The sequence below is a fragment of the Poecilia reticulata genome, chromosome 3 (assembly GCF_904066995.2).
Source record: "Poecilia reticulata chromosome 3, P_reticulata-male-v2, whole genome shotgun sequence".
NCBI classification, from domain to species: Eukaryota; Metazoa; Chordata; class Actinopteri; order Cyprinodontiformes; family Poeciliidae; genus Poecilia; species Poecilia reticulata.
This window is the reverse complement of record NC_088832.1, coordinates 35348801-35376365: the sequence shown is the minus strand read 5'-3', so window position 1 is coordinate 35376365 and position 27565 is coordinate 35348801. Positions and strand designations below refer to the sequence as shown.

At 41.2% G+C, this 27565-nt stretch overlaps 1 protein-coding gene across 2 annotated transcripts in view; it reads right to left on the bottom strand.

Moving 5' to 3' along the window:
- Positions 1–3876: 3876 nt before the first annotated feature.
- Positions 3877–27565, bottom strand: part of LOC103460752 (uncharacterized) — a 29229-nt gene continuing 5540 nt past the window's right edge. For both annotated transcript variants that reach the window (XM_081605611.1, XM_081605612.1), the window contains 13 exons: positions 19912–20101; positions 19475–19671; positions 15606–15770; positions 15111–15252; positions 13237–13849; positions 13014–13158; positions 12731–12874; positions 12539–12597; positions 9896–10083; positions 9273–9667; positions 5123–5219; positions 4501–4681; positions 3877–4351 (listed from right to left, as the gene is read on the bottom strand). In XM_081605611.1, the coding sequence (XP_081461737.1) occupies positions 4215–4351; positions 4501–4681; positions 5123–5219; positions 9273–9667; positions 9896–10083; positions 12539–12597; positions 12731–12874; positions 13014–13158; positions 13237–13849; positions 15111–15252; positions 15606–15770; positions 19475–19671; positions 19912–20058 (2610 nt within the window). In that variant the 5' untranslated portion in view covers positions 20059–20101 and the 3' untranslated portion in view covers positions 3877–4214. The remainder of the gene's footprint in view (positions 4352–4500; positions 4682–5122; positions 5220–9272; positions 9668–9895; positions 10084–12538; positions 12598–12730; positions 12875–13013; positions 13159–13236; positions 13850–15110; positions 15253–15605; positions 15771–19474; positions 19672–19911; positions 20102–27565) is intronic.

The window sequence follows — 27565 nt, the reverse complement described above, 5'->3', positions numbered from 1 at the left end:
GTAGCAACAAGAAAAAAACTAAAGTGAACATAGCAATAAACCAAGAGAGGATAAAACTAGTCAAATAAAACTAAATGGAAATGAATGAAGAACAAAATTCAAGAATAAACTAAGAAACTAAAATAAATGCAGAGGAATAAACTGATATGGCAAGACCTTTAGAGCAATAATTAATACAGAGGACTGTATGGCAAGAATAAACAGACACTATTTCCAGATAAAAGGTAAAATAATATTGTTGACGTGCCATTAGTTTGTTGAGACCACATCTAGTACTGAGAATAAATATATCTTACAGACCATAACAGTAAAGAACTGATCATTTATTTATGCTTTTAATTTGATTTGATATATTTATTTCTTCAATATTATTTTTCATGTCAGTGTTAATGTCATGAGGCTGATGACTCCATGACACTTTCAATTTGACTCATTAGGATTTGATTAAGAACCAGATTTGTTCTTTGTAATTTCTGTCCAGTAAAACTATTAAACTATAATCAATAGACAGGTCTATATAAAGATATAATCCATGTTTCTGTCTCATATTTGTATGGCATTAAAAGGACCTGGAACTTTTGTTTTTCACTGAAAGCTCTGGTTTGCACAGTTAATGCCATGTGGGTGAAGTTTTATGGATGATGCTCTGATGTCCCATTCTCCTGAAGGCAGCACAGAGCTGCACCACCAGAAACTCACAGAAACACTGAAGAGAAGAAGAGTTATGATTAATGTAGTTACAGTTCTATCCATGTTTTAATGCTGCAGCTCAGTCGTTTGCAAATAGTTCAAAGTTTAAACTGGCATGTTGAACATCTTTTATCTGGTCATTTTGTGGAATATTTAACAACTAGAAAATGGCACAAAATAGGAATATTTTTTCCACTCTGATTGGCTGCTGTTAGGCCTACCAATTTTAACTTGAATGTTCATTGCATTTTTCGTAGACGCCTGTGAAAATAATTTCTGTTCCCATGACTTTTTTTTTCTCTGGGAAATAATTTTTGATGATAAATACAGAAACAAGTATAAAAATCAAAACATCTACAATAGTGATAGTAATATTAATGATATAATAATAGTCAGTGCAAAGTAGCCTACAAATTCTTTATTATTGAGGTACCTCAGCGCACCATCAAACGTGATAAAAAGGGGTACTTCTTAAAAAACGCGACATTTCTGAAAAAGTTTCAGTTTGTGTATGACAAAAGGAGACTTTTCAGATGGTTCATTTCTACCTTTTGGTTATTAGAGTTTAAGAGAGAAAAAAATGTCTTATTCAGGTGATATTCGGGAGATTTATTTTTATCCTAGATTCAAATCACCTTTCTCATGTATGATTGTAGAAGCGAGTGGATGTGGAAAATCATACTTTGTAGGAAAAATGCAAAATATTGATCATGTCATGAATGCTTTACCTGACAATATTACCTGGATTTTTACTTCTTTTCAACCATTGTATGGTGAATTGCAAAAACTGAATAAAAATGTTAAATTTGTGGAAGGACTGCCTGATTCTTTGGAGGATGAAGATTTGTTTCCACCAAATCAAAGTCACCTGGTCATTTTGGACAATGTCATTTTCCAGGCCTCTAACCACCCTGACGTAGCCAAATTGTTCACACAATATCTGCATCATAGAAATATGTCTGTTCTATATCTCACGCAGAATGTATTTCAGCAGGAAAAATACAGTCGCACCATTAGTCTGAACAGTAATTATTTGGTGCTCTTTTAAGAACCCTAGAGATAAATTACAGGTGGATATATTAGCACGTCACATCTTCCCATCAGCAAAAGCAAGTTTCCTGGAGAGTTTTGAAGATGCAACTAAAGAAGCTCATGGATATTTAATCGTAGATCCTACTCCTGCCTGCCCAGAACCTTACAGATTGAGAATGGGAATACTACCTCACGAGTGGCCGGTTGTGTATGTACCTAAAACATAGTAAGTCAGAATGTCTGCGTTCATAAACAGGAATGCTCCCATTCTCAGAGCCCTTTACCAAGCCACTCCTCAGAACCGTAAATATATTTTAGCACATTGCTCACCCGATTATGTGAGATATCTTTGAACATTCTGAAAGGAAATATTAAACGAACACCTTCTCAACACCAGAAATTGAAAAAGCAGCGAAAAATCATCAGACTGTTTCCCATTTCCTAACTACTCTACATGAACTAAATATTCCAGTATCTTCTGTGAATAACCCGCAAGCCCGTGAGCAGTATCTGCGTATCAAGACAAAGGGTGTAAAAATCCCATCAAGAAAAGAAAAAGGCGTATTTGGTCGTCCCCTAAATTTGATTTCGAAGATGATATCAAAAACAGACAAAGTACACTCAAAAGAATAAAACCATCATCCTGGATTACTTTTACTCCATAAACTTTGACAACAAATCATTTTGTCAATAAAATGTTTTATTTAGGCCTGTCACGATAACAAATTTTGCTGGACGATTAATTGTCTAAAGAAATTATTGCGATAAACGACAATATTGTTTCAAGACCTTTTGACACTGATTTAATGGAAATAACTAATAATACATGCGATTTCCTGATATTTATTTTCAAAATAACACGAAACACTGGAACTGATAAACTAAATAAACAAAACAACCAAAAACAAAAATAAAATGGATTCTCAGTCTCCATTAACAAAAAACGTACTTGAATAAAAACTAAACAACATAAAGCCAAAGTGTAAATAAATACTGCATTCAACCAAAAGAGTGCAGATTATGAAGTATGTATTGCCCTTCAGTAATCACTAGATTTAAATAGAGAAGATGAGAACATCCGACTACCTAATGCAGTAGTTCACACTACACCATTTTTTGCCCCTATTTTCCCCTTATGACAATCTTAGATCGTTGGTCGATCTAACCGATCATCCTGCGGTGTGTGGTGGGTTACGGTAGATCGTCAGCCGCTCCGATCTAAATCAGGGGTTTTCCCCGACTGGGAGCTTAACGCTGAATGTGACAGGTAGCCAATCAGAAAGCGCGGATTCTCCTCCTGCTTTCTGAGGGGAAATTACCGAGGGGAATCCCAAACAGCTGACACGGCGCAACCCGAAGTCCAGAGGACATCGGAGATATGTGGAAACAACATTAATATTTATTTAATGTTTTGTGAAAGAATATAGAAATGACAAGGGGAGGAGTTGGAGCCAAATTGCTACCGCAGTTGATAAACCCGGTAAGGTTTCAGCTGTTCTTTGTTAACGTAACATAAATAAGTTATAATGATTTTCATTCAGTCAGGACTTTACGCTGAGCCACAGCATCACAGGTAGATTCTAGTAAAGCATTGATTAATGCCTGATTTTAAAATTAGTTAACTGGACTTATAGCCATTATTTTGTGCCCATGTGGCTGGACACCACACGGCACGACGAACCCGATCGAACCGTTATACCTAGGATTTCTGTCGGCTAATGTGTCTCTCAGGGTTTGAAAATGGGCCTCGTGTAATGTGCGCTGGACATTAGACTAAGGAAATGAGGAAGGGAGGGTCAGTGGAGAGCACCGGAACTGAGCCTTTTTCATTCAGCGTCATCAACAGAAAGAAAAAAAGGCAGGAAGAGACGATTATTAAAATGATCTCGATAGGTTTTTTTATCGTCCGATTAATTGTTTTATCGTTTATCGCGACAGGCCTAGTTTTATTTAAGAATTTTTCAGGCATACAGTCTCTTTTTTTGAATACAGAAATAACAATAGAAAATCACAATTTGTAGCAATCTTTAAACATTTGCATAGAACATGTACCGTGGTTAAAATAACAATACTTTTGGTTTTTTACACAACAGTCCCACCCTTGGTGTTTGGGGGTCTAAACCCAGCTTATTTACTTAGAGATGAAACACAGCGTCGTTTTCAGTAGTTTTATCAACTTTTTATTCCACTCATTTTCACAGCCGTTTACATATTTTCCACAAGTAAAAAAGTGTCAGAAAATTGAGTAAATAACTTGTATAAAATCAAGGATATTACTGACGTATAGCTCAGCACTGTTATTTTCAAAATGATCTAAATTTGTGTTGAAAACAATCAGAAGTACATCCACAAACACCCTCATTATTTCATTGTACACATAACGTATAGCGTTTTATTTTCTAATCATGTTATCTTTTTTATTATATGGAGTAATTATCATTCAAACCACCAGTGGGGAAAAGACAGAAACTAAGGAAGCAGCAGATCTGAGTTCAGTCTGTCTCAGAGGTTGCCAGTGGTTGGTATTTAGCTTTGGCTCTTCTAGATCGGTAGACGACCACTGCACACGCCAGCAGGCAGCCGACGATGAAGACCAGGTTCAGGCCCAGGCTCAGGCTTGGTCCAGTCGCTGACAAAGAGGGAGCACAGTAAAAACCCAAGTCGTGGTCAGTAACTCAGGCATTTATGAAGCAAAAACATCATCAGTTTAAAGCCGAATAATGAGTTATTAATGTGATGTCTTAGTGGGAGCTCATGTGGCTGAACTTTCAGTCTCACCTTTGGCATCTTTTGTCCTAGCAAGGCGCAAAGGACCCTGGGAAATGAAGTGGCTGCTTGTCTCAGCTGAAGCGTCCCTCTTCTTGCGATTGTTCCACGAGTTGGAGTTGATGCATCCCTGAGAGCATCGAGTTCCAGGATAGTCGATCTCACACATGATGACCGAACAGGTGATGTAGACCTGCAGAAACATGGAGGAAAGTCACATTTAGCTTTTTTTGTCAATGCATTTAAAAACGTATATTTGCAGAAAATTAGCTGCAATATTATACTTGAATTGAAACAATCTTAGAGTGCTGGAGTTGGGTATCAACACCACTCGCAACCCTGCAAGGATAAGCCTGCTAAATAATGGATGGATGAAACAATTTTGGGTTCCATACAAGGCCAGTAGGTGTCACTGTTGTGGATGCATTGAGACAAGATGTGTTGGTAGTCAAAAAGCAGTTTTTAATTTATTTGTCACCATAGATGAAGATCTGCAAAAATCCTGACTAAAAGTTTGTTCTCCAGATAAATAACAGTATTATAGGTGGGTTTTTCTTGACATTCTTTATAGTATTTGAGTAGACTTGGTCCCACCCACATTGGGTCCTGTAACACTCAGAAAAAATAACTTTACCTCCTCGTGAGCTCCGATGAACTCAAAAGCCTCCATGCCAAACCTGAACTGAGACTTTGGGCTTTGGTAGATTTGCACTGTTCTGTCCTTCTCACATCTGAAAACAGTGGTTAGACTCTTTTAGACAAACAGAAAAACAGTTTGTACAAACCGGATTCCAAAAACGTTGGGACACTAAACAAATTGTCAACAAAAACTGAATGCAATGATATGGAGATGGCAAATGTCAATATTTTATTCTTAATAGAACATAGATGGCAGATCAAAAGTGTAATCTGAGTAAATGTAACATTTTAATGGAAAAATATGTTGATTCAAAATTTCACAGTGTCTACAAATCCCAACAAAGTTGGGACAAGTAGCAATAAGTGGCTGGAAAAAGGAAATTGAACATATAACAAACAGCAGGAAGACCAATTAACACTTATCAGGTCAATTGACAACATGATTGGGTATAAAAGCTTCTTAGAGTGTCAGTGTCTCTCTGAAGCCAATATGGAAAGAGGATCACCAATTCCACCATTGTTGCGCAGAAAGATAGTACAATACCAGAATGGTGTTACCCAGCGTAAAACAGGAAAGACTTTTAAGTTATCATCATCAACCGTGCATAACATCAGGGCTTAAAGTAAAAAAAAATTCTGAGCCTGAAACTTATGATAGAAATTAAGTATAGCGTTGCTATTGCCACAGTTTAATGAAAAGTGTCTTTGAATAGTGCAACAATTGCTTCTAACAATACAATTAACAAGCTAAACACTCAAACTTAATTAAGACTTCAGTACATTTTAACTCAAAACAAAATGTAAAATGTCTGTGCCCTAAAGGTTAGCCTTACAGGCAAACATCCCTCAGCATTAAATAAGAGCCTTTCAGTCAATGTTTCTGCAAGTAATTTAGAACATGCAACGTTACCATCTAGACCAGTATTTCTCAACCTTTTTCAGCCCCCCCTCTCCCCCCAGCTTTTATCCAGGTCCCTCACCGCCCCCCAACAAAGAATTTGTAGGCTACTTTGCACTGACCATTATTTTAACATTAATATTACTATCATTATTGTAGATGTTTTGATTTTTATGCTTGTTTCTGTATTTATCATCAAGATAATTTCCCAGAGAACAAAAAAGTCATGGGAACAGAAATTATTTTCACAGGTGTCTATGAAAAATGCAATGAACGTTCAAGTTAAACTTGGTAGGCCTAACAGCAGCCAATCAGAGTGGAAAAAAAAATCTTATTTTTTGCCATTTTCTAGTTGTTAAATATTTCACCAAATGACCAGATAAAAGATGTTCAACATGCCAGTTTAAACTTTGAACTATTTGCAAACCGACTGAGCTCTGCAACATTAAAACATGGATAGAACTGTAACTACATTAATCATAGCTCTTCTTCTCTTCAGTGTTTCTGTCAGTTTCTGGTGGTGCAGCTCTGTGCTGCCTTCAGGAGAATGGGACATCAGAGCATCATCCATAAAACTTCACCCACATGGCATTTATTGTGCAAACCAGAGCTTTCAGTGGAAAAACAAAAGTTCCAGGTCCTTTTAATGCCATACAAATATGAGACAGAAACATGGATTATATCTTTATATAGACCCGTCTATTGATTATAGATTAATAGTTTTACTGGACAGAAATTACAAAGAACAAATCTGTTTCTTAATCAAATCCTAATGAGTCAAATTGAAAGTGTCATGGAGTCATCAGCCTCATGACATTAACACTGACATGAAAAATAATATTGAAGAAATAAATATATCAAATCTAATTAAAAACATAAATAAGTGATCAGTTCTTTACTGTTATGGTCTGTAAGATATATTTATTCTCAGTACTAGATGTGGTCTCAACAAACCCACGGCACTTCAACAATATTATTTTACCTTTTATCTGGAAATAGTGTCTGTTTATTCTTGCCATACAGTCTCTGTATTAATTATTGCTCTAAAGGTCTTGCCATATCAGTTTATTCCTCTGTATTTACTTTAGTTTCTTAGTTTATTCTTGCATTTCCATTTAGTTTCCTTTGATTAGTATCAAAGGAAACTAAATGGAAATGAATGAAGAATCCTCTCTTGGTTTATTGCTATGTTCACTTTAGTTTTTTTCCTGTTGCTAGATTTATTTTATTGTTTATTGACCATCAGTAATCTTCATTCATCACCTGCTGCGCCGCCTAATCATCATGTGTTTCACATCATGTGTTAATTTTTCACTGTTCAGCGTCGGATTCTCTGTTTTTATGCCATAATTCACATCTAGTACGTCGCTCCGTTTTATGTCCCGCTTCTCCTGTTTCAGAGTTTAGCGCAATGTGCGTCTCGGTTTTTTTTTTTAAGCCCCTAAGGTGCAGGGCGGTCGGGAAGCGTATCGATGGGGAAAAGGCAGACTGACATAAACCTTTTAAAACATCGGAAACAATTTCTGCATTCTGATTATTGAAATTTAAAAGTGCTGCGGTACAGTTGTTGTATCACACCCGTTTCATACCGGACCACTTACAGCACCGGTGTTAACGCCATAAAATGAACGCTATGAAATACAGTTTTAGCAAGGTGCTCAAAGTCTAAACTGATATTGTTGTGACTGTAAGGTGTAAACTTTACCTTCGACCAAACGCCCCCCAAAGGAATCCCAGCGCCGCCCTTTTGTAAAAATGTCCGCCAGTTTCCCGTCTTGTCCCCTTTCCTCTAGCCATGCCCAACGCCACTTGTTTTTAATTCCTCTCTCAAGTAAACGTGTTTCTTTACCGGGTCAGACAAACTCCATCTTCTTTCATATCGCATTTGATTTATCCGCCGAACCGAACGCATGCGCTTCTTTTCTACAAACCGTTTTACAGTTATTGGTCAAGAACACGGGAGCTAGAACTCTGATTGGCAGACATCTTTGTAGACGGAGCTCTTTAAACCCGAAGACTACAGTTTGGTTGAGTCGGACCGTTTGGTCAAAAGCCTGAAATCCGGCCCCCAGCCGGAGCTCTTTAAGCTCTGTAACATTGTCAAAAGATTCAGAGAATCTGGAACAATCCCTGTGCGGAAAGGTCAAGGCTGTAAAACTCTACTGGATGCTCGTGATCTCCAGGCCCTTAAACGTCACTGCACCTCAAACAGGAATGTCACTGTCAAGGGAATAACAGCCTGGGCTCAGGAAAACTTCCAGAAAGCATCGTCAGTGAACACAATCCATCCACCGCTGCCATCTGAAACTCTACAGTGCAAAGAGGAAGCCATTTCTAAGCTCCACCAGCTCAGCCGTTTGCACTGGACCAGGAGTCATTTAAAATGCAGGGAGGCAAAATGGACGACTGTTCTGTGGTCAGATGAGTCACGATTTGAAGTTCTTTATGGACACTGGGACGCCATGTCATCCGGACCAGAGAGGACCAGGATAACCCAAGTTGTTATCAACGCTCCGTTCATCACTGATGGTCTGGGGTTGCATGAGTGCTGGTGGCCTGGGCAGCTTGCATGTCTGGAAAGGCTCCATTAACATAGTTAATGCAGAGAACATTAACTATGTTCTCTGCATTATGTTCTCTTGGAGAGACGACGTCTAGACGTCCCATCTAGACGTCGTTTCTTTCAGGGAAGACCCTGCATGTTTCAACAAGATAATGCCAGACCACATTCTGCAGCAATCACAACATAATGGCTACGTAGGAGAAGGATACGGGTACTGAAATGACCAGCCTGCAATCCAGGTCTTTCACCATTAGAGAACATTTGGCACATCATAAAGAGGAAGTTGTGACAAAGAAGGTCCAAGACGATTGAAGAGTTAGAGGCCTGATGGGAGAGCATTTCTATTTCTAAATCTGAGAAACTGGTCTCCTCTGTCCCCAGACATCTGAGTGTTAGAAGAAGGGGAGACGCCACACAGTGGTAAAAATGGCCTTGTCCCAACTTTTTCAGGATTTTTTGACGTCATGAAATTTTGAAACAAAATATTTTCCCCTTCAAATGATACATTTTCTCAGTTTAAACTTTTGATCTGTGATTTGTGTTCTATTTTGAATACATTATTAGATGTTGGCACCTCCACATCATTGCATTCAGTTTTTATTCACAATTTGTTTAGTGTCCAAACTTTTTTGGAATCCGGTTTGTAGTAAACAGTAAAAAAAATATTTTTTGTTCTCTCAGTACCCGTTTTCGATGATGGTGTAGCTGATGCGGGAGTTGGGGTTGTCGTAGGGAGTCGCCCTGCAGGACTCCACAAACAGCTCAGTGTTAGGGATGGATGAGGTGGCCTCGATCTGCATGAAGATCATCTGCTTCAGGTAAACCTCCACCGGGTAGCTGCTGGTGTCTACTTGCTCCCTGAAAAGTTCGCTCTGGAAGAACTCAAACTGGAAGGTGAAAGCACCAAAGCCCTTCTCTCTGAAGGCGTACGGGTTTTTGTGTCTGAATCCCAGGGTCAGGTTGGTTCGTTTTGAGTAGGAGCAGGCAAAGGCGATTTCAACATCATGCTTCCTGGAAATTATTTGATTTGGGTCAGCTGAAGTGATCGCATTCTGAAAGTATATCGTATCTTCATCTTCCTGGGAAGAAAGAATTAAATAACAGTTTGTTACAGTTACAAAACGTCCTGTCCTGATAAATATGCATGACTGACCCTAAAGGAAAATGTTCAGACAGAAGATCTGATATGCACAATAGTTTTCAGAAACACGTATATTCTTTGGTTTGGTTTAATTTTTTGTGTCATTTAATTCTTTCTTTCATTGTTTAAATCTGCCAGTGTTTGGTTCATTTTTGTTTCTCTGTACCTCAACCCATGTCCCACAGGCGCCCAGCTCCATGACAGCCACCAAATGGGTTTCGTTGGAGAGTCTTTGGAGGTCACAAGAAGGATCAGTGAGGCTATTCAGATGCAGGTTGTCCTTGTTGCGTTTGATGGTGTAGGTCTTTGCCACTTCTACTGTCATAGTTGTTCCGTTGCAGGTCACAACAGCCTCTACAATGTTCACAGGGTAAATTTTACATTATTATTTTCACATCATTATGGGTAGTGGCAAATGTGTTGAAAAGTTGTACCATTTAAAGTTTTTGATTATTTTAAAGCTAGATGTTCCTGATAAAGTATCAAAATCATGAAGTGAGGGGAACTCCATCATGGCCGCTGCTTAAAAGGCGAGCATAGATTTTGTGCTCCTCTCGAGACTCCGTCTCCAGAGCCTCCAGCTACCTTTTCCAGGTCTCGGTGGATCCAGCACCACCAACATGGGGTCCGCGCCATGTGTCGGTGTCGCCCGCCGAACCCGCCTCCAGGAGTCTACCTGCTGCGCCGTGGCCGGCCCGTGGACTGTCCAAAGCAAACCCCGCCCTGACCGTGTTTTCTTTTTGTGTGTGTGTTTTGGACTGAGTTTTTTCCGTTAGTTCCCTGTGGACTCTTGCCCTCCATCTGTTGCCCCTCCGCCCACCCTGATGGGTTGTTTCTGTGTATTTATTTCTTGGTTTTTCTGTGTCCTGTTCCCCTGTGAGTGTCTGTGATGTCCTGTCCTCCCTATTGATTGGTCCTGTTTTGTACTGTTATTGGAGTTGTCATTAAATCATCTTAATTTTCATCATGACAACCTGGGCCTGCCTGTGTCTCCCTCACCACTCACAAACACACATCATGACAATAAATGGGGAAAAGGGCCCAAAGATATTCTGGGAGGTGGTTAAGAAAAATACTATACAATGCTTTGAAGAAATAAAGAATAAATATGATTTTTAAACAACAGGACTTCTTCAGGTACTTATAATTCAGGCATTATACAGAGGAACTATTAAAGATTTTTAATTGAGTTGGAATCTGGTCTAATTTTTAAGGGTTTTATTGGCTCTAGAGGCCTTTATTTGAAAGTAGTTTGACAGGAAAGAGGGTTATGAGAAAGGCGGAAGGCATGCGGCAAATGTCGCCAGGCCTGGAATCGAACCCGCGACCACCGACTAAGGCCTCAATACGTGGGTTGTGCTTTGCCCCTGCGCCACCACAGCACCCCGGAATCAAGTATAATTAAGATGTTTATTTCAGCAAATGAATCAAACTTGGGGAAGAAAATTTCTAAATTGTACACAGGATTGGAAAATTTTAAGAAAAGTAATACAACATATATAAAAGCGAAAAAGATGCTAATTGTGGGCTTTCACAGGAGAACTAGGAGGAGATATGTGGGCAACAGGAGAAAACATCTTGTTCCCTTTTGTGGAGAGAGTTTGGCTGGAAAAATATTGTAAGATATTTCAGTACACCAGTACGAAGAAAACACCATGAGACAAGATGTTGGAGGCAATGTGGAAAAGAAGGTGCGCGGGTTACTGCCATGAGTTCTGGGATTGCCTACATAGTACCCTATTGGCAGGATTTAAAGAATTGTATGAATAAGGTACTGGGGGGTGAATATTCCACTCACGTTTGATTATCTGTACATGGGAAGAGGGATGGACTGATTAACAAGAACAGCTGATTAATATATATATAGGATTATGTTGGTAGCAAGCAAAAAAGCCATTACTAGAAAATGGCTGAAGGCAGAAGCTCCTCAAAGGTAAGATTGGGTTGATATAATGCATAATATTTATATTATGGAAAGGCTGACTTTTTCCATAAAATTTGAATCAGGAAAATTTAGGAATTATTGGAGAAATTAGCGTGGTTTCATTTCACCATAGAGATCAGATTTTATTGAATAATACTGTGGATTTGGGCATCCTTATAGAGCCTTACAGTTCATTACTGATGAGAAGAGATTTAAAATTGTGATGACTTGAAAGAAGAGTAGACAAGAAAACCTAAGTTTGATTTTTTTATTTGTTTTATGTTCTCTTTTTAATTTTAATTAGAAAGGGTATGGGTAGATTGGCTATTATCGAGACTAGCAAAGTCGTTGTGTCCAGTGTACAGAATGTATGTGCAGCTTCTCCTGGATGATATGTATGGAGCATTTGGAAAAAGTAAAAAAAAAAAGTAAAAAAAAAATAAAAAATTCATGAAGTGGATTTCTAGCATCTAGATGACCAGGAATGAATGTTTGACTACAAACAGTTTTTATTTCCTGTCAGCTTGATGACATCCCATTTAAAAAGTAGTAAGTGCTTTTATGAAGAAGCTGTTTGGTGTGTAATACAATCATGCAAATATCCATGAACTGTAGATTGCTTCATCAATGTCTTAGTTTAGTAAGTATTCAGCTGAAAATCATAAAACATAACTCAGTGTAGAGGAACCAAACCTGGCAGCCATGCTGTCATCCTAGAGCAGAAGCTGGGTTCAGCTAATATGTGCTAACCTGAAAGTTAAACCAATTTCTCCACATGATGCTACTTATTTGAGTTCAAAATTTCATGTTAAAATGTTAAGTAATGAATTAACGAAGGATTAAGGTTATTAGTAATATCGTGGATAAACTCCTTTAATGACTCACCATGGTGACTAACATCAACAGTCACACACCGCAGCTCTGAGTGATAGATTCTGCCATACCTGAATTGCAGCAAACAAGAGAAAATACTTTGAACCGTGGAAGAAACGCTGTTGATTAATTTATTTATTCTTTGCCCATGCTATTCAATATGAATCACAAATAGATTACCTAGGCTATGTTTTTAATACTCACCCATCCATTGCTTCAGACACAAAGCAAATAGGGAAATGCCCATCCACTTCATCTTCGGTTGGTGTCCATTTTATAATGTATGTATCCGTGGAGGGTCTCTCCTTTAAAATGCCATATGGACCTGTCACAATTAGGTCATTAATCCTATAGAGGAACAAATGGTTTTAATGGCAGGATGGAAAGACACACACATTACTCTAAAATGACCCCAAGCAAGAATGAATATGATAAGGAATTTCAATAACATATAATACATATAATAAACAAGAAGAAAATTGCTTACGTTGCGTGCTCAGCTTTTGAACTGACTTTGATTTCAAGGGTGCGGTTGACGTACGCAGGAAGATTTACTCCATTAACCGGAGTTGGTGCCAAAAAAATGGGAAAGTAGTCGCCATCGAGGCATGAAGGAGCTTCGTCCCCCTCCACTGGAAATCAGATGACAAATGAATGAGACATAAGACATTTTGAGTATTTGAGTAAGTTTTAGGAAAAATGTTACTTACCCAGAACAGTAAACTGTAGGGGGAGAATGCTTAAAGGTCCAATTGATGATCGGTAAGACTGTATGATTGGGGCCGTTGTAGTAGAGGTAGGAGGGGCAGTGGTGGTGGTTGGATAATCTGTGGTGGTTGGATACTCTGTGGTGGTGGTTGGATAATCTGTTGTGGTTGGATGAGCTGTGGTGGTTGGATACTCTGTGGTGGTTGGATGAGCTGTGGTGGTTGGATACTCGGTGGTGGTTGGATACTCTGTGGTGGTGGTTGGATACTCTGTGGTGGTTAGATACTCTGTGGTTGTTGGATAATCTGTGGTGGTTAGATACTCTATGGTGGTTGGATGAGCTGTGGTGGTTGGATACTCTGTGGTGGTTGGATGAGCTGTCGTGGTTGGATACTCTGTGGTGGTTGGATGAGCTGTTGTGGTGGTTGGATACTCTGTGGTGGTTAAAGGAGCCTGACGTTTACGTCGTGCCATTGCTTGGGGCCACTTTCTTGTGTAGGATCCATCAGAGTAAGTCAATGTGATGTCTTGGTTGGGGAAGTCCTCCACCACGAGCTCAATTGGGTTGTATCCAGTTTGAGCAGTGTGAGGAGTATATGTAAGGGTGCAGGAATTCTGACAAGAAAGAGAAATGTCTTAAGGGTTGTTTGTCCATCAATCCATCTATCCACCCAAAGGTGTCAGAAACATTGGTAATGTCATGAGCTGCATATGGCTTTTCTCTCTCCTGAGAGACTCAGGATGACTTGACTTGTTTTATTGGTTTTCATTTTAACTCCAGTTTGTGAAATATTTTGAAAAATTGTGTATTTTGAATAACAACTTCTGCCACTGCTTGACTTCTTTCCAGCAAAGACCCTTTACACGTCTGCAGTTCATCAATTTCTGTTGCTGTTACTTCAACTGAACCACTGGCAGAGTTAAACCACTAAGTTACATAACCTTTATACCAGTCATGTTTCTTCATTATCAGAGCACACACATATAACTTAAAGCTGCTCAGGTCTTGTCATTTATGTTCAGATCATGCAGTGTGATGAGTTGTTTTAAGTACCCAAAAACGTCAGAGTGTAGGCAGGAGGGAAACCAACCATGCTTGTCCCTTGCTCTAGATTATCTGCCACACTCCCATCCTGTTCAAGCCCTGTGGCTGAGACAAAGAGTAACTGATTTTTCTTCTGTCAACATTATACTTGCCTGCGAAGAACCCCACAGTACAATGGTACACCCAGAAGATTTTCACTGTGGTGACCAGACAAGGGTAGCAAAATGTTACGGTAGTACATCTTAAGAAAATAGGTTCGGGCTCCACTGGCTATATGCACCAAATCTTATGGCTCAAAAACATGAAAAAAGCCTGGTGATTTTTGTCCAAAGCTCGGATGATACCAAACCAAACTGATTGAAGTCAGATCAGAAATGCTATTCCTCCAAATTTGACCCTCATCTTTTCCCACATCCTAAATAATTACTGTGGATTTTATCAGAAATGTTTCCCTATCAAGAAACCATCCAGAGATTTCAAGGAGTAGAACTTGAGCTCATGTTAAGTACATAGTGCTAATCAAGCGAATGATGGGAATGTGGAAAGGCTTCGAGTTGCTTCTTTGGGTTGAGTCTAGCTGGGCACCAGGATCTTCCTTCTGTCTCTGGAAAAATACTTCATATCTATTTGGTAAATGAATGTAGTTATGTGTCCCTTTACCATATTTAGATATGCCATTTGAAATGAGCATGGTCATCTTAAATGTTTTTGTAAGTTCATTTATTTACAATAAGTCGTTAGTTTACATAGAGGTTCTGTTAAATGATAGGAAAGAAAGACATCAGGCACATTTTACTCTTTAACTTTTGGTATAAAGAGATAGATTCTTACCTGATCAAAAGAGAAGCCACTAGGAAGGCTACATATCCCACACTCATTTGTATTCGAATCTGTCGGTAGTCTGCATCTTACTTGGTCACCATCAGGGTCAACAGGTTTGACATTGAATGATCGAGGGCAGTTGTACTTTACTCTGTAATGAGACAAAAGCCCATTAAAAATGGCTGCTACTCTGACTGTTCTGTTCCCAGAAGATTTGTGGATCAATAATTTAATCACAGTAAATTAAATTTTAACATTACAACTGTGGCAGAATTTGTGATTATTAAGCACCAATTCTGATAGGAATGATAATCAAATAGATAGATAAACTTAAATGAATGGCATATTTCCTGTCAAGCAACATCCATCTTATTATTTACCCAAATAAAATATGTTTTATTATGGTAAAATAACTCATTTTATATTCTAAATATAATATTTAGAATATAAAATGGTGATGGTGTATAATTTGTATTTATAAGTAAACAAGTGAGTATTAATTACCTGATAATATTGGGGGTGGTAATGACCGGAGGTCTGTTGGATTCCTGAGTGTCTGATCGGATCCCCATATCCACATGCGTCAGCATTCTCCATGGAGCAAAAGTACCCAGCACATTTGGATACCAGTAACCATATCCGTAGTAGTAGTCGTAGCATATTGCGTGTCTGTTAAGTGAGGGGTTTTAATAAAGAAAAGAACTAAGAATTAATGATACTGTTATAGTTTTTAGTAAAATTAATGAAAAGTACAATTGAGCAAATTTACAGAACATATTCCATGTGCTGGAGATCTACGGGTTTGTTTGATTTTGAGGAAAAGTAACAGCTTTTATGCCTTCTTCAGAGTGATTTTGTTTCCCTTTGACCTTAGAGGTTGATATGGATGGTTATTTCCATGAAACAGAGCACCCAGTTGGGGAAAAGAGCACACTCCTCCAAACTGCGCATACAAGGTCGCTGTGAGTCTAAAGCAGTCGTCCCCAAACTAAGCCCTGTGGGCCGGATCCGGCCCGCCTCCACATTTGGTCCAACCCCCTGAACAATACCAGAGCATTCAGATTTCTTTTTCATATACCGTATTTTCCGGACTATAAGCCGATTTGGGGATGTGTGGATTTTTTTTCAACCACCAGGGGGCTCTTTAGCAGGAAGTGAATCATTGGAAGTCAAAATTGGAAATAAAAGAAGAAAGCGCCCATTAAAATGGAATTAGGTTTTAATAGGGAATTGAAATTTGAGAATGTTGTTGGTCAGTTAAATAGCATTGAGGGGAAAAAGAAGATTTTTCGGTTTTTTAAATACTGGGATCATTATGAGAATTTGAGGTATAGATATTAGGATCCAGTAGAGCAACAATAATGGATGCAAGCTGCTGTTGAAATCTAAAGAAGAAGAAGACACCCATTTTCATTTAGCACATGCTAGTAGCAGACACGAAGGATCAGCTGTCAGGTTCCGTGTCTTCCCCTTTCATTTTGTTAGTCTGTTTTCTTTATTTTTGGTTTTGAATGGTTTTTTATTGTGGTTGGAACCGTCGTTCCACCTGGCGTCCACTAGATGTCACCTACACGCAGAACCCCTGAGAAGCTGCTGGGTTCAACCCGTACTCACACCTGCAGCTCGTTTAGAAGGCGTGGACTTTGGATATAAGCAGCAGCACCTCTTCGTCTCATCGCCTGAGTGTTTGCTTACCTCGGTAACATTCGTTCCAGAAATAGGCCTTCTGTGATCTGCTCCAGACTAACCCCTTGTTGTCTTCCTCATCAGATTATCCTGCCGCCTCCTCGCTGCTCTGGTGTGATCCATCGTTGCTGGGTTCTGAGTGAGTGTGCCTTTTCCCCTCGTGGATCATCTACCTCCTGTGTGTTTCCCTGACGCTGTGGGTATTACCGGCCAGACGCCACTCCTCGTGTGTACCTACCTCCTGTGTCCTCCCTCGACGCTGTCGGTGTTACCGGTCAGACGCCACTCCTCGTTTGTGTGTGCGTCCTTCCTCCTTCATTGATCCATCTCCGGCGGATTCCCCTTCGGGACGCCACGGGTCTGGAGACCCACGCCCGAACCCACCGGAGAACTACCACTGACGGACCAAGTTCCAAGCCGTCCTCTCAGTGGAACTACCTGACCGCTCTCCTACGAGTTTCACTACCTACGCTCCACTCCGTCCACATCACCTACCTTCCAAGTAAGCACTCCTCAGTTATTCCCTGGAAATCACCATTGATCTCTAACTCTGTCTCCTGTTGGCAGTAAGACGACCCGGTCCGCTGATCCAGTATTCACTACCTGCTTCCTGTTCTTTCAATAAACCATAATTGTATTTTACTCGCCTGTCTGGTTGTGTTCTTGCATGCGGGTCCGAAAGCTAAGTCCCAACATGACATCAGCACTTTTACCGTCACAGTTACCGTTCAGAAACTACCGTATGTCAGGGTCTGTGTTTTTCCCTTTTTTTGTTTCTTGGTTTATTTCCTTTAGTTGTTCTTATCATTGGTCTCTGAGCCGCTATTCCCCGGACACCCACGAGATGTCACCCATGTGCCACCCCTGGAAAGCAGCGGGGTTCAACCTGGGCGCACACCTGCAGCTCGTTGAGAGGGCGTTAGCCCTGGATATAAGCAGCAGCGTCACTCCTCATCGCCTGAGTGTTTGCTTACCTTGGTACAGACCGTTCCAGAGAAAGGCCCTCTGTGATCTTCGTTGTTCTAACTTCTTGTTGTCTCCCTCGTCAGGTTATCCAGCTGTCTCCTCGTTGTTCCCTAGAGACCAGTTCCCCTGCGTTGTGTGTGAGTCTGTCTTCCCGCTGTGGATCGCCTACCCCTGTGTCTCTCCCCGACGCTACCGGTGTTACCGGTTAGACGCCACTCCTCGTGTGTTCGCCTTCCCCTCCTCGTGGATCCTTCTCCGGCGGATTCCCCTTCGGAGCGCTCCGGGTCAGGAGACCCACCTCCGAACCTCACCGGAGAAAAAGGAAATCATTACACCGGAACCTACGCCGTTTCCCCGATCGTTGGCTATCACTGCCCGCTCTCCAACGAGTTCAAGCTCAAACCAATCCAAGCCGATCACCCACCATTCTCAAGTAAGCCCTCTCGGATTATTTCCGGATAATCACTTCCACGCAGTTTCTAACCTTGTGCCTTCTCATCGGCAGTAAGACGACCTGGTCCTCTACTCCAGTATTCATCCCCTGAGTCCAATAAATCATTATTGTACTTTACCTCGTCTCTTCTGGTCGTGTTCTTGCATGTGGGTCCGAAGGTTTAGTGCCAACATGACACCGTAATCAGTTCAGTTAAATCTAAACTTGGCAACTTGTCTTTTTCAACCGTAATAAATGTGATATTCAATTAACCTGTTATGACTCAAATTTTGGGCGTCCGTCCGTCCCCCTCTGCAACTGCTGCATCGTTGTGGAAAACCTGGCGCAGCAGAGATATCTGCGGCTTATAGTCTGGTGCGGTTTATATGTGTGTGTTTACTGGTTTTTTTTAAAAAAAAACTTTGGGGTTCCTGCTTATAGTCAGGAAAATAAGGTATTTATTTAATAGTGTTGTTTCCTGGATTTTTTTCTGTGAAGAACCCAGAGAAGGTTATTTGATTGTGCTATCTGGAAAACAATACATTTTTACATTTAGGCACTCCTGCAATCGTCACACTTTTTCTGTTACAAACTGACTCCGGCCATCACCAGAGAAGGGAAAAGTTAGGTGGCCCTCACAGGAAAAAGTTTGGGGACCCCTGGTCTAAAGGAAACTGAGGATTCAATGGGACTTTGAGTAATGATTGTCTTAATTTTTGACCTCGAAGGAATTTGCTTATTTACCCTGTGATAAATTATAGAACAACTTTTTGTCATAAAGACCATTTTAGACTTTAGAGATTGATGAGAGTAGAGCACATATTTTAGATTTTGTGTGCCTGATTCTGTATGATTCACCTGATTGTGCAAAATGCTGCCACCTACAGCAAACTCCTTCACCTGCTTCCTCTCTTGCTGCTGTTAAGCTAAACACCATCAATGCTTTCTCTTCTGCAGCCTGAAACTGATGATTGAGGTGGAAGCAAGAAATCTCTCATATCCCAACAGATTCTATAGACCAGCTAGTCTTTAAATCCAGACCTGGAGGGCCGGTGTACCGCAGATTTTAAATATAAACTTCCAACCTCGGCATCCATCTGATCTAAATATATCAATTATTTATTGATATTCTTAAAATGATTAACCTGAAGCTTGTAAGTTGGAATTTTCCCCTTATCTGAGAAAAGAGTACACTAATGTTAAATTGAGCAGTAAATGAAAAGTAAAAAATTTTTAAATGTCTGAGGCTGTTGTAAGGTTGTTTTATTTGAGGAACTCTTCATCTCACCCTATTTCGAAGGGAAGGTTGCTCGTCAGCTGTCTAGTTGTTTTCGTCTCATATTGTTTCCAGGTAAGCCCATAAGAGTCAGCGGTAACTAAACCCACAGACTGCTGTGTCTGAGTCCCACAGTCACCACTCATGCAGGTTCCCTCATAACAGTAGAGGTAGTCGTAGAGAATGTTGGTTTTCTGTCGAATCTCCACCTGCAAAAGGTTAACAAAGACTCAGTAGCAAATACTGCTAAATACAAAAAAAGTGTTAATCTTAACAGCAATAAAAATATTAATATCTGCTCAAATTTATGCTTATCTGTACAAGCAGTGATAGGAGTAGCAACTGTAACATCATCCACAGACTTCATAATAATCTTCTTATCATTATTAAATTCTTTCTGTGACTCATTTTTCACCTAATTGTTAAAAGAAGAGTTGCAAGACACTCACCTCATAAGTCCCATCTGATTTTCCTCCTTTGGGGAAGAAGGTCTCTGACCCACCAAAGGAAGAATAGTAGTGCCAATAAGAGGCAGCCGTGTCTATCAGCAGCAGATGCAGCAGTACAGTGAAGGTGCCCATCCTGATGGTGCCCATCCTGACCAGTGGTCCGTCCTACAAAAGCTGCTTCATTTATATCCTGCAACAAGGACCATCATGCATCATTTTCTGGAAGCAGCAGAAATGCAGAACAACCTGTAGGACCTGAAAGTTGTTCCAGATGAGCTAAGCCACCCTAATAACTCCACCTGTTAAGTTTTCAAAAGCAATAATTCCCATCATGGGATGGGTTGAAGAGCTGAGCGGGAAGCCCAATCTGCTTTAGAGATGTTAAAAATAAAACAAAGCATTAACAAAACATTAATGCAGCTTTAATACATTAAACTCCTTTTTCCCATATTTGTTAGTGGAATTTCATATAAATCAAGCCACATCATGTATTCATGTTAGTAAAGCTGTCAATAGAGGGGTGGCAAATCATACAATAATACATTTTCCTAAAAGAAAAGTAAGAAAATATGTAGCTGATGTTTCGCAATGACTGATTTATCAAAAGAGTGTTATCTTTTATATAAAATTACATCCATCCATCCATTTTCTTCCGCTTATCCGGGGTTGGGTCACGGGGGCAGCAGCTTCAGAAGGGAGGCCCAGACTTCCCTCTCCCCAGCCACTTCTTCCAGCTCCTCCGGGGGAATCCCAAGGTGTTCCCAGGCCAGCCGAGAAACAGTCCCTCCAGCGTGTCCTGGGTCTTCCCCTAGGCCTTCTCCCGGTGGGACGTGCCTGGAACACCTCACCAGGGAGGCGTCCAGGAAGCATCCTTACCATTTGCCCGAGCCTCAACTGGCTCCTCTCGACGTGGAAAAGCAGCAGCTCTACTCTGAGTCCCTCCCGGATGACCGAGTTTCTCACCCTATCTCAAAGGGAGAGCCCAGCCACCCTGCGGAGGAAACCCATTTCGGCCGCTTGTATCCGTGCTCTTGTTCTTTCGGTCATGATCCAAAGCTCATGACCATAGATGAGGGTGGGAACGTAGATTGACCGGTAAATCGAGAGCTTCGCTTGGTCATGGTCTTGAGCCCGAAAAGGGCACTCTACCCTTTTCGGGCTCAAGACCATGGCCTCGGATTTGGAGGCACTGAGCCTCATCCCGATTGCTTCACACTCAGCTGTGAACCGCTCCAGCGAGAGATGCAGATCACGATCTGATGAAGCCAACAGGACCACATCATCCGCAAAAAGCAGAGATGCGATCCTAAGTCCACCAAAACTGATCCCCTCAACATCTCGGCTGCACCTAGAAATTCTGTCCATGAAAGTAATGAACAGAATCGGTGACAAAGGGCAGCCTTGGCGGAGTCCAACTCTCACCGGTCATACAGGGAGCTGACAACCCGTATCAAAGGGCCTGGTACACCATACTCTCGGAGAACCCCCCACAAGTCCCCCTAGGGACACGGTCGAACGCCTCCTCCAAGTCCACAAAACACATGTAGACTGGTTGGGCGAACTCTCAGAACTCTCCAGGCCCCTGCTGAGGGTTTAGAACTGGTCCAGTGTTCCACAACCAGGACGAAAACCACACTGCTCTTCCTGAATCCGAGGTTCGACTATCCAATGGACCCTCCTCTCCAGGACCCCCGAATAGACCTTACCAGGGAAGCTTAAGAGTGTGACCCCCCTTTTTGAACAGGGGGACCACCACCCCAGTCTGCCAATCCAGGGGAACTACCCCCAATGTCCATGCGATATTGCAGAGTCGCGTGAGCCAACATAACCATACAACATCCAGAGCCTTGAGGAACTCCGGGCGGATCTCATCCACCTCCGGGGTACCTCAGAGACCTCGTCCCCAGAGATTGGAGAGCCCTACCCAGAGTCCCCAGGCTCAGCTTCTTCAACAGAAGGTATGTTGGTGGGATTGAGGAGGTCTTCGAAGTATTCCCCCCACTGGCGCGCAACATCCCGAGTGGAGATCAGCAGCACACCATCCCCACTATAAACAGTGTTGGTGCTGCACTGCTGCCCCCTCCTGAGACGCCTGATGGTGGACCAGAATCGCCTCGAAGCCGTGCAGAAGTCTTTCCCCATGGCCTCTCCAAACTCCTCCCACGCCCGAGTTTTTGCCTCAGCGACCGCCGGTACCCATCAGCTGCTTCTGGAGTCCAACAGGCCAGTGGTGCAAAAAGTGGGTATGCAGTGCATGCAACGCATAGGGACGCGGCGTGCCGATGTTTTCCCATACATTTCAGCGCGCCTTACGCTCCTTGTACACGAGATAAATGTAGCGAATTTTACCGTTCAGGTATCGTCATCTTGGGGTAGAGCGAGCGGATGTTTCCACGCTCCTTCAACCTTCCGGGGGGTGGGGAGGATTTATGCATCGCTTACAGCATCCCTCACCAAAGATGTCCACCAATAGGTTCGAGGGTTGTCTCCGCAACAGGCACCAACAACCTTGCGGCTGCAGCTCCGATAAGCCGCCTCGGAAATGGAAGTACGGAACATGGTCCACTCAGACGCTATGTCCACCTCCTCCCCCGGGACATGTTCAAAGTCCAAAGGGAGTTAAAGCTCCGTCTCACAGGGGACTCCACCTGACGTTCCCAGCAGACCCTCACTACACGTTTGGGCCTGCCCGATCGTGCCCCACCTCCAGGCCTGGCTCCAGAGTGGGGCCCTGGTGACCCGCGTCCGGGCGAGGGAACGCCAGATAGAAAAGGCATTTTTCATCATAAGGGTCTTTGGGCTGCGCTTTGTCTGGTTCCTCACCTAGGACCTGTCTGCCTTGGGTGACCCTACCAGGGGCATAAAGCCCCAGACAGCATAGCTCCTAGGATCATTGGGACACTCAAACCCCTCCACCCTCTCCTTGGGTGGCAGCCTAAGAAGAGGATAAAATTACATTAAAAGGAAATTATTTTTTATTCATATATTGAAATGGCAAATGCAGATTAAATTATTGAGTTGTGTAAACATGTTACACCCCTGTAAAGGTGCGTGTGAGGGTGTTTGTTTGTTTGTTTGTTTGTAATACCTTGTGGGGACCGAAGCCTGGTCCCCACAAGGAGAAACCCTGTTTTTGGGTCAGGGGTCAGAGTTAAGACTAAGGTGTGAAGTGAGTTTTGGTTGGGGATAGGGTTAGGGTATGTGATGGTTAGGGTTAGGAAAAGGGTAAAGATAAGGTTTAAGCTGTAGAAATGAATGGAAGTCAATGGAAAGTCCCCACAAAGATAGCCACGCAAATGTGTGTGTGTGTGTGTGCGTGCGTGCGTGTATGTGTGTGTACGTACGTGTGGGTGAACCATCAAATAAGGCTTCTGGATGTTGGTGTCCCGTAAAGCCCAAATATACCCAATTTGGGTTGTCTTGTCCTTTTTATCGCAGCCTGAGGGGTTTACCCTGACTTGGAACGCGAATGCAACCTGTTGAATCTGACAGGTAGCCAATCAGAAAGCACGGTGACATAAGACAGAGGGGAATCCCAAACAGCTAATATATCGCACAACAAAGTCCGGTGGATATCGGAGATTATATGTGGAAATGTTTATTATTATATATGTAAAGGTCATTAATATATATATTTATTATGTTTATTCTTTTAAAAATGTTAACTATGAAAAAACAGTCACATCCAAATCATAGTGCAGCAAATAGAGCAGCTGCTCCCATTGTCTTTCATCCACCGTCTTTTCTTTTTGATACGTCTTTTATCTCTTAAAATGAGCCAACACGCTATCACTATTGTTTCTACATCGTCATCCATGTTTGGTTATTCTAAATTCCCGTATGCTGTTGGGGGTTTTACTGGATTATTCTCTGGAATCTGGACGTTCCTGACTGTAATCGGTTCGTGTGGCGTGTTGCTCCTGCCTTAGCTGCTGTCAAGACAACTGTATCTGGTTTATTTTTGCTTTTTGTTGTTTAGTTTAAGGTGGCAGTAGTTAGATTTTATTTAATGTAAAACATTAAGTTTAACTGTGAGGTAATTTTATTGAATTTATGTTAAGTGTACATTCAAATGTGGAGGGGGAACTTTTGTTTTGTGCTGCCCAGGGAAGCATTGGCTGGCGTACTCAGAGCCACATGGCCATTCAAGCTGAAGAAGTTGTATGCGGCTAATGAGGTATAGTTTTGTTTATTTGTATCTTTTATTTATGTAAATATGCCATTTATTGTGAACTGATTTAGGTTTGTGTTGCCTTTCTTGTAGTTCTGACTGCATTTTTGGGAACTTTGAAAGACGTGTCCACAATAAATGGCTGTTGAAAACCAAGAACTGCGTTAAGCTTTGATTTAACTCGAGAGGAGTAACAGTCAGAACTCCGCCTGCTTTGTGCTGGACAAGTGCGGAGAGAAGAGCGGAGCCTGTTGCAGCTGCGGAAAAGTCAACGAGCAGCTCGTTAAAAGGTGACCTCGCTCTCTAGCATTGTAGGAAAAGACCGACTGCATGCATGGTTTACCCGATAGCCCCTGTTGTGAAGATAGGATGTTGTTCTCACCCTCCCACATTCTTTTCACCCCCTTCTTGATAATGAGAAACAAACTGAAGGTTTTCAGAACACGGCAGGCGTGGTTAGAAGCAGTTCACTGTGTTTTTCCTTCTGCAGAAGTATGATTGATAAATAATTATGTAATAATTTCTGTGGTTCTTTTATGTAGGTTGAAAAATATGCCTATCAATTTCTATCTTTTTTACAAATTACATTTACTTAAAGTACAAACAATAATCTTGTTTTTAGCAGATGTTGAGTCAGCAGTGTGGAACATCTATTATTTCTGCAGATATCTGATGTTTCCTCATTCAGCTCATTGTTTATGCCTGTAATGGCCCGTCTCTCTGAACATTTATGTAATAAACTATTTTTAGGTTTCGTCAGAAGTGGAAGTGATAACATTTTCTTATAATTACAGGAATATTTATGTTCCTGTTATCAGCAGCTGGTAGAAGTTAATTTGATTTAAAGTAATCCTTTAAATGTAGTAACTCTGGTAGCAATCATTTCCATTTGAAAATGAAAATCTGTGTTTTCATCTTGCAGGAAAATTAAAGGAGACAGATCTTCTGTGGGATCAACATTTGGGGTTGTTTAGCTTACATCTCATATCTGCATGCAGTGGATGAATCATCTAGTTAGAATTCAGTCCAACGAGTTTAACTGCCCCGTGGAGCTGAATCCTTCAGCTGGGTTGGGTGAGAAGCAGCCAGACGGGTGAGATTCTTCCTCTGGAATTGGGATGTTTGTGACTGGAATCGGTTCTTGTGTGGTGTGTTGCTCCTGCCGTGTGGCTGAACACGAACCGATCGAACCTGTTGTACTTTTATCAGCTCTGTGGTCACAGAGGTTTGGAGAATCGGCCGACAATACTTAAATCTTGCTGTCTAAACAAGACTTGAGACTCAAAAGCTCTACTCATCTCCTCTCAACCACTGCCCAAGGTCAGTCAGAAGCTGGTTGCAAACCTGACGCCAGCAGGTCAGTCAGTCATGGTAGATCTGAAATTTGGTTTGATGACCTCAGTATGAGAAACTACAGACTGATAGGAGGAACCAGAGTCCAGTAAAGGTAAAGGCAAATCTTCTGAAGTCGGGATATAATTAATTTAATTTCACATAATTATCGAGGTAGAATTTGTTAAAACTTAATGAAATATATTTGTCCTATTTGATGTTGTGACATATGCTCACAAAGAACTAGGTAATTAGTCAAATGTTTCTGAACGTTTATTGAACGTTCAGAAACTACAGCGGGTGTAATGAGCCACAGCAAAGATAAACAAAGGTAAAACAATCCAAAACGAAGATCAACTCAAAACCACTCCTACCTTTTTACTCTCTCTCTCTCTGTCGTTTAAGCACACCCGTTGCCGTGGCAACCACCTGTGTCCCGCAAACCGAGAAAAGATTACATTAAAAACATAACATTCAGTCCGTTATGATATCCGGTTTTCAGGCTTGATATTTATTTCTCGATTATTAATAAGCCTCTCATGAACACAGTGGCGGTTGAGAAGCTAACTTAAACTCCTGCTCTGCTCGAGTCGCCTTTTTTTCTCTTTTTTTGTTAATGGAACAGAAACGCACTGAATTGTACAACACCTTGTTGAAAACAATAATTACTGAGATTATTCATTTTAACATGTTTTGTTGACTTTTTATAATTATTATTTTTTAAACGTTTTGGATCTCGGTGAATATTTTTGATCAAGCTGTCAGAAGAGGAAGTGCTGGTCTCAGCGTCCTGGTGGCGTTCAGTTTGTCACCTGCCGAGATCGACTCAAAACCTTGATCGCGATCGACGTATTGGGCACCCCTGATCTAAATGATCTTAGTGTAAGTACCCATTAATATTGTTTATTGTATGTTTTACATAAGCTAAAATAATATATTATAGATTAAAGGGCGAAATGTGTAATAGCAGGAACACATTTTATTTTATGATATATTAGTACAATTTTAATTTAAAATGTAAATGTATACATAGTTAAATTTACAGTGTAATCTATCTAGATAGAGGTTGATGGAGAGTTTTATCTTTTTTTTTTTTACCTTTATCATAATGGGCACATAAAAGTATGGCTTTGATTTTACTTTTAAATGCTTTTATGTCATATCCATTGTTAATTGTGCATAAAATGCATCATTAGTTTATGGAATTTGATTCTGTTAATTCCCAATGTTATCTTCAGATATGGCACCAAGCCAAAGAGCCACAAAGAGCCACAAAGGCTTTGGCACCAAGCCAAAGAGCCACAAAGGCTTTGGCACCAAGCCAAAGAGCCCAAGGCACAAAGGTTGTCTTGGGATGGCAAGGCTTCAGACATTTGCCAACACTAGCTGAAAAATTTATGGATTTTTTCCCCCTAAAAACATAAACAAGCAATGCTTAGTCTGGCGGTGGGGCTAGTAAAGCATGGCGGACCACCAGGCTTACAATACACTGGGGGAAACCCTGAAGTCATATTCTGCCTCCCTTTCGGGCCCCTTCTAGGCCAGGAGAAGGACCTCACTGCGGCTGTTCCCATTGTCTTTTATCCACCGCCTTTTCTTTTTGTTACGTCTTTTATCTCTTAAAATGACTCCACAAACTATCACTATTGCTTCTACATCGTCATCCATGTTTTGGTTATTCTAAATTCCCGTATGCTATGTTTGGGGTTCTACTGGATTATCCTCTGGAATCGGGATGTTCGTGACTGGAATCGGTTCATGTGGTGTGTTGCTCCTGCTGTGTGGCTGAACACAAACAGATCGAACCTGTTATACTTTTATCAGCTCTGTGGTCACAGAGGTTTGGAGAATTGTCCGACAATCCTTAAATCTTTCCGTCTAAACCAGACTTAAGACTCACAAGCTCTACTCATCTCTTCTCGACCACTGCCCAAATGCTCTGACTCTGGTCGCTATGGTAACATTTACATATCCCTTCAAAATAAGATACAGATGCACAACAAAAACGAACATTTTACTTTCGTGAAAATTTTAACTCACGATAACGACTAACGGGAGCCCTGAGCTTGTTTCTCTGCAACGAGACGGTCCCATCTGGGAGTGATGGGAGACAATGGCACCCGAAGTGTTGCTTATATCCAGAGCCTGCTT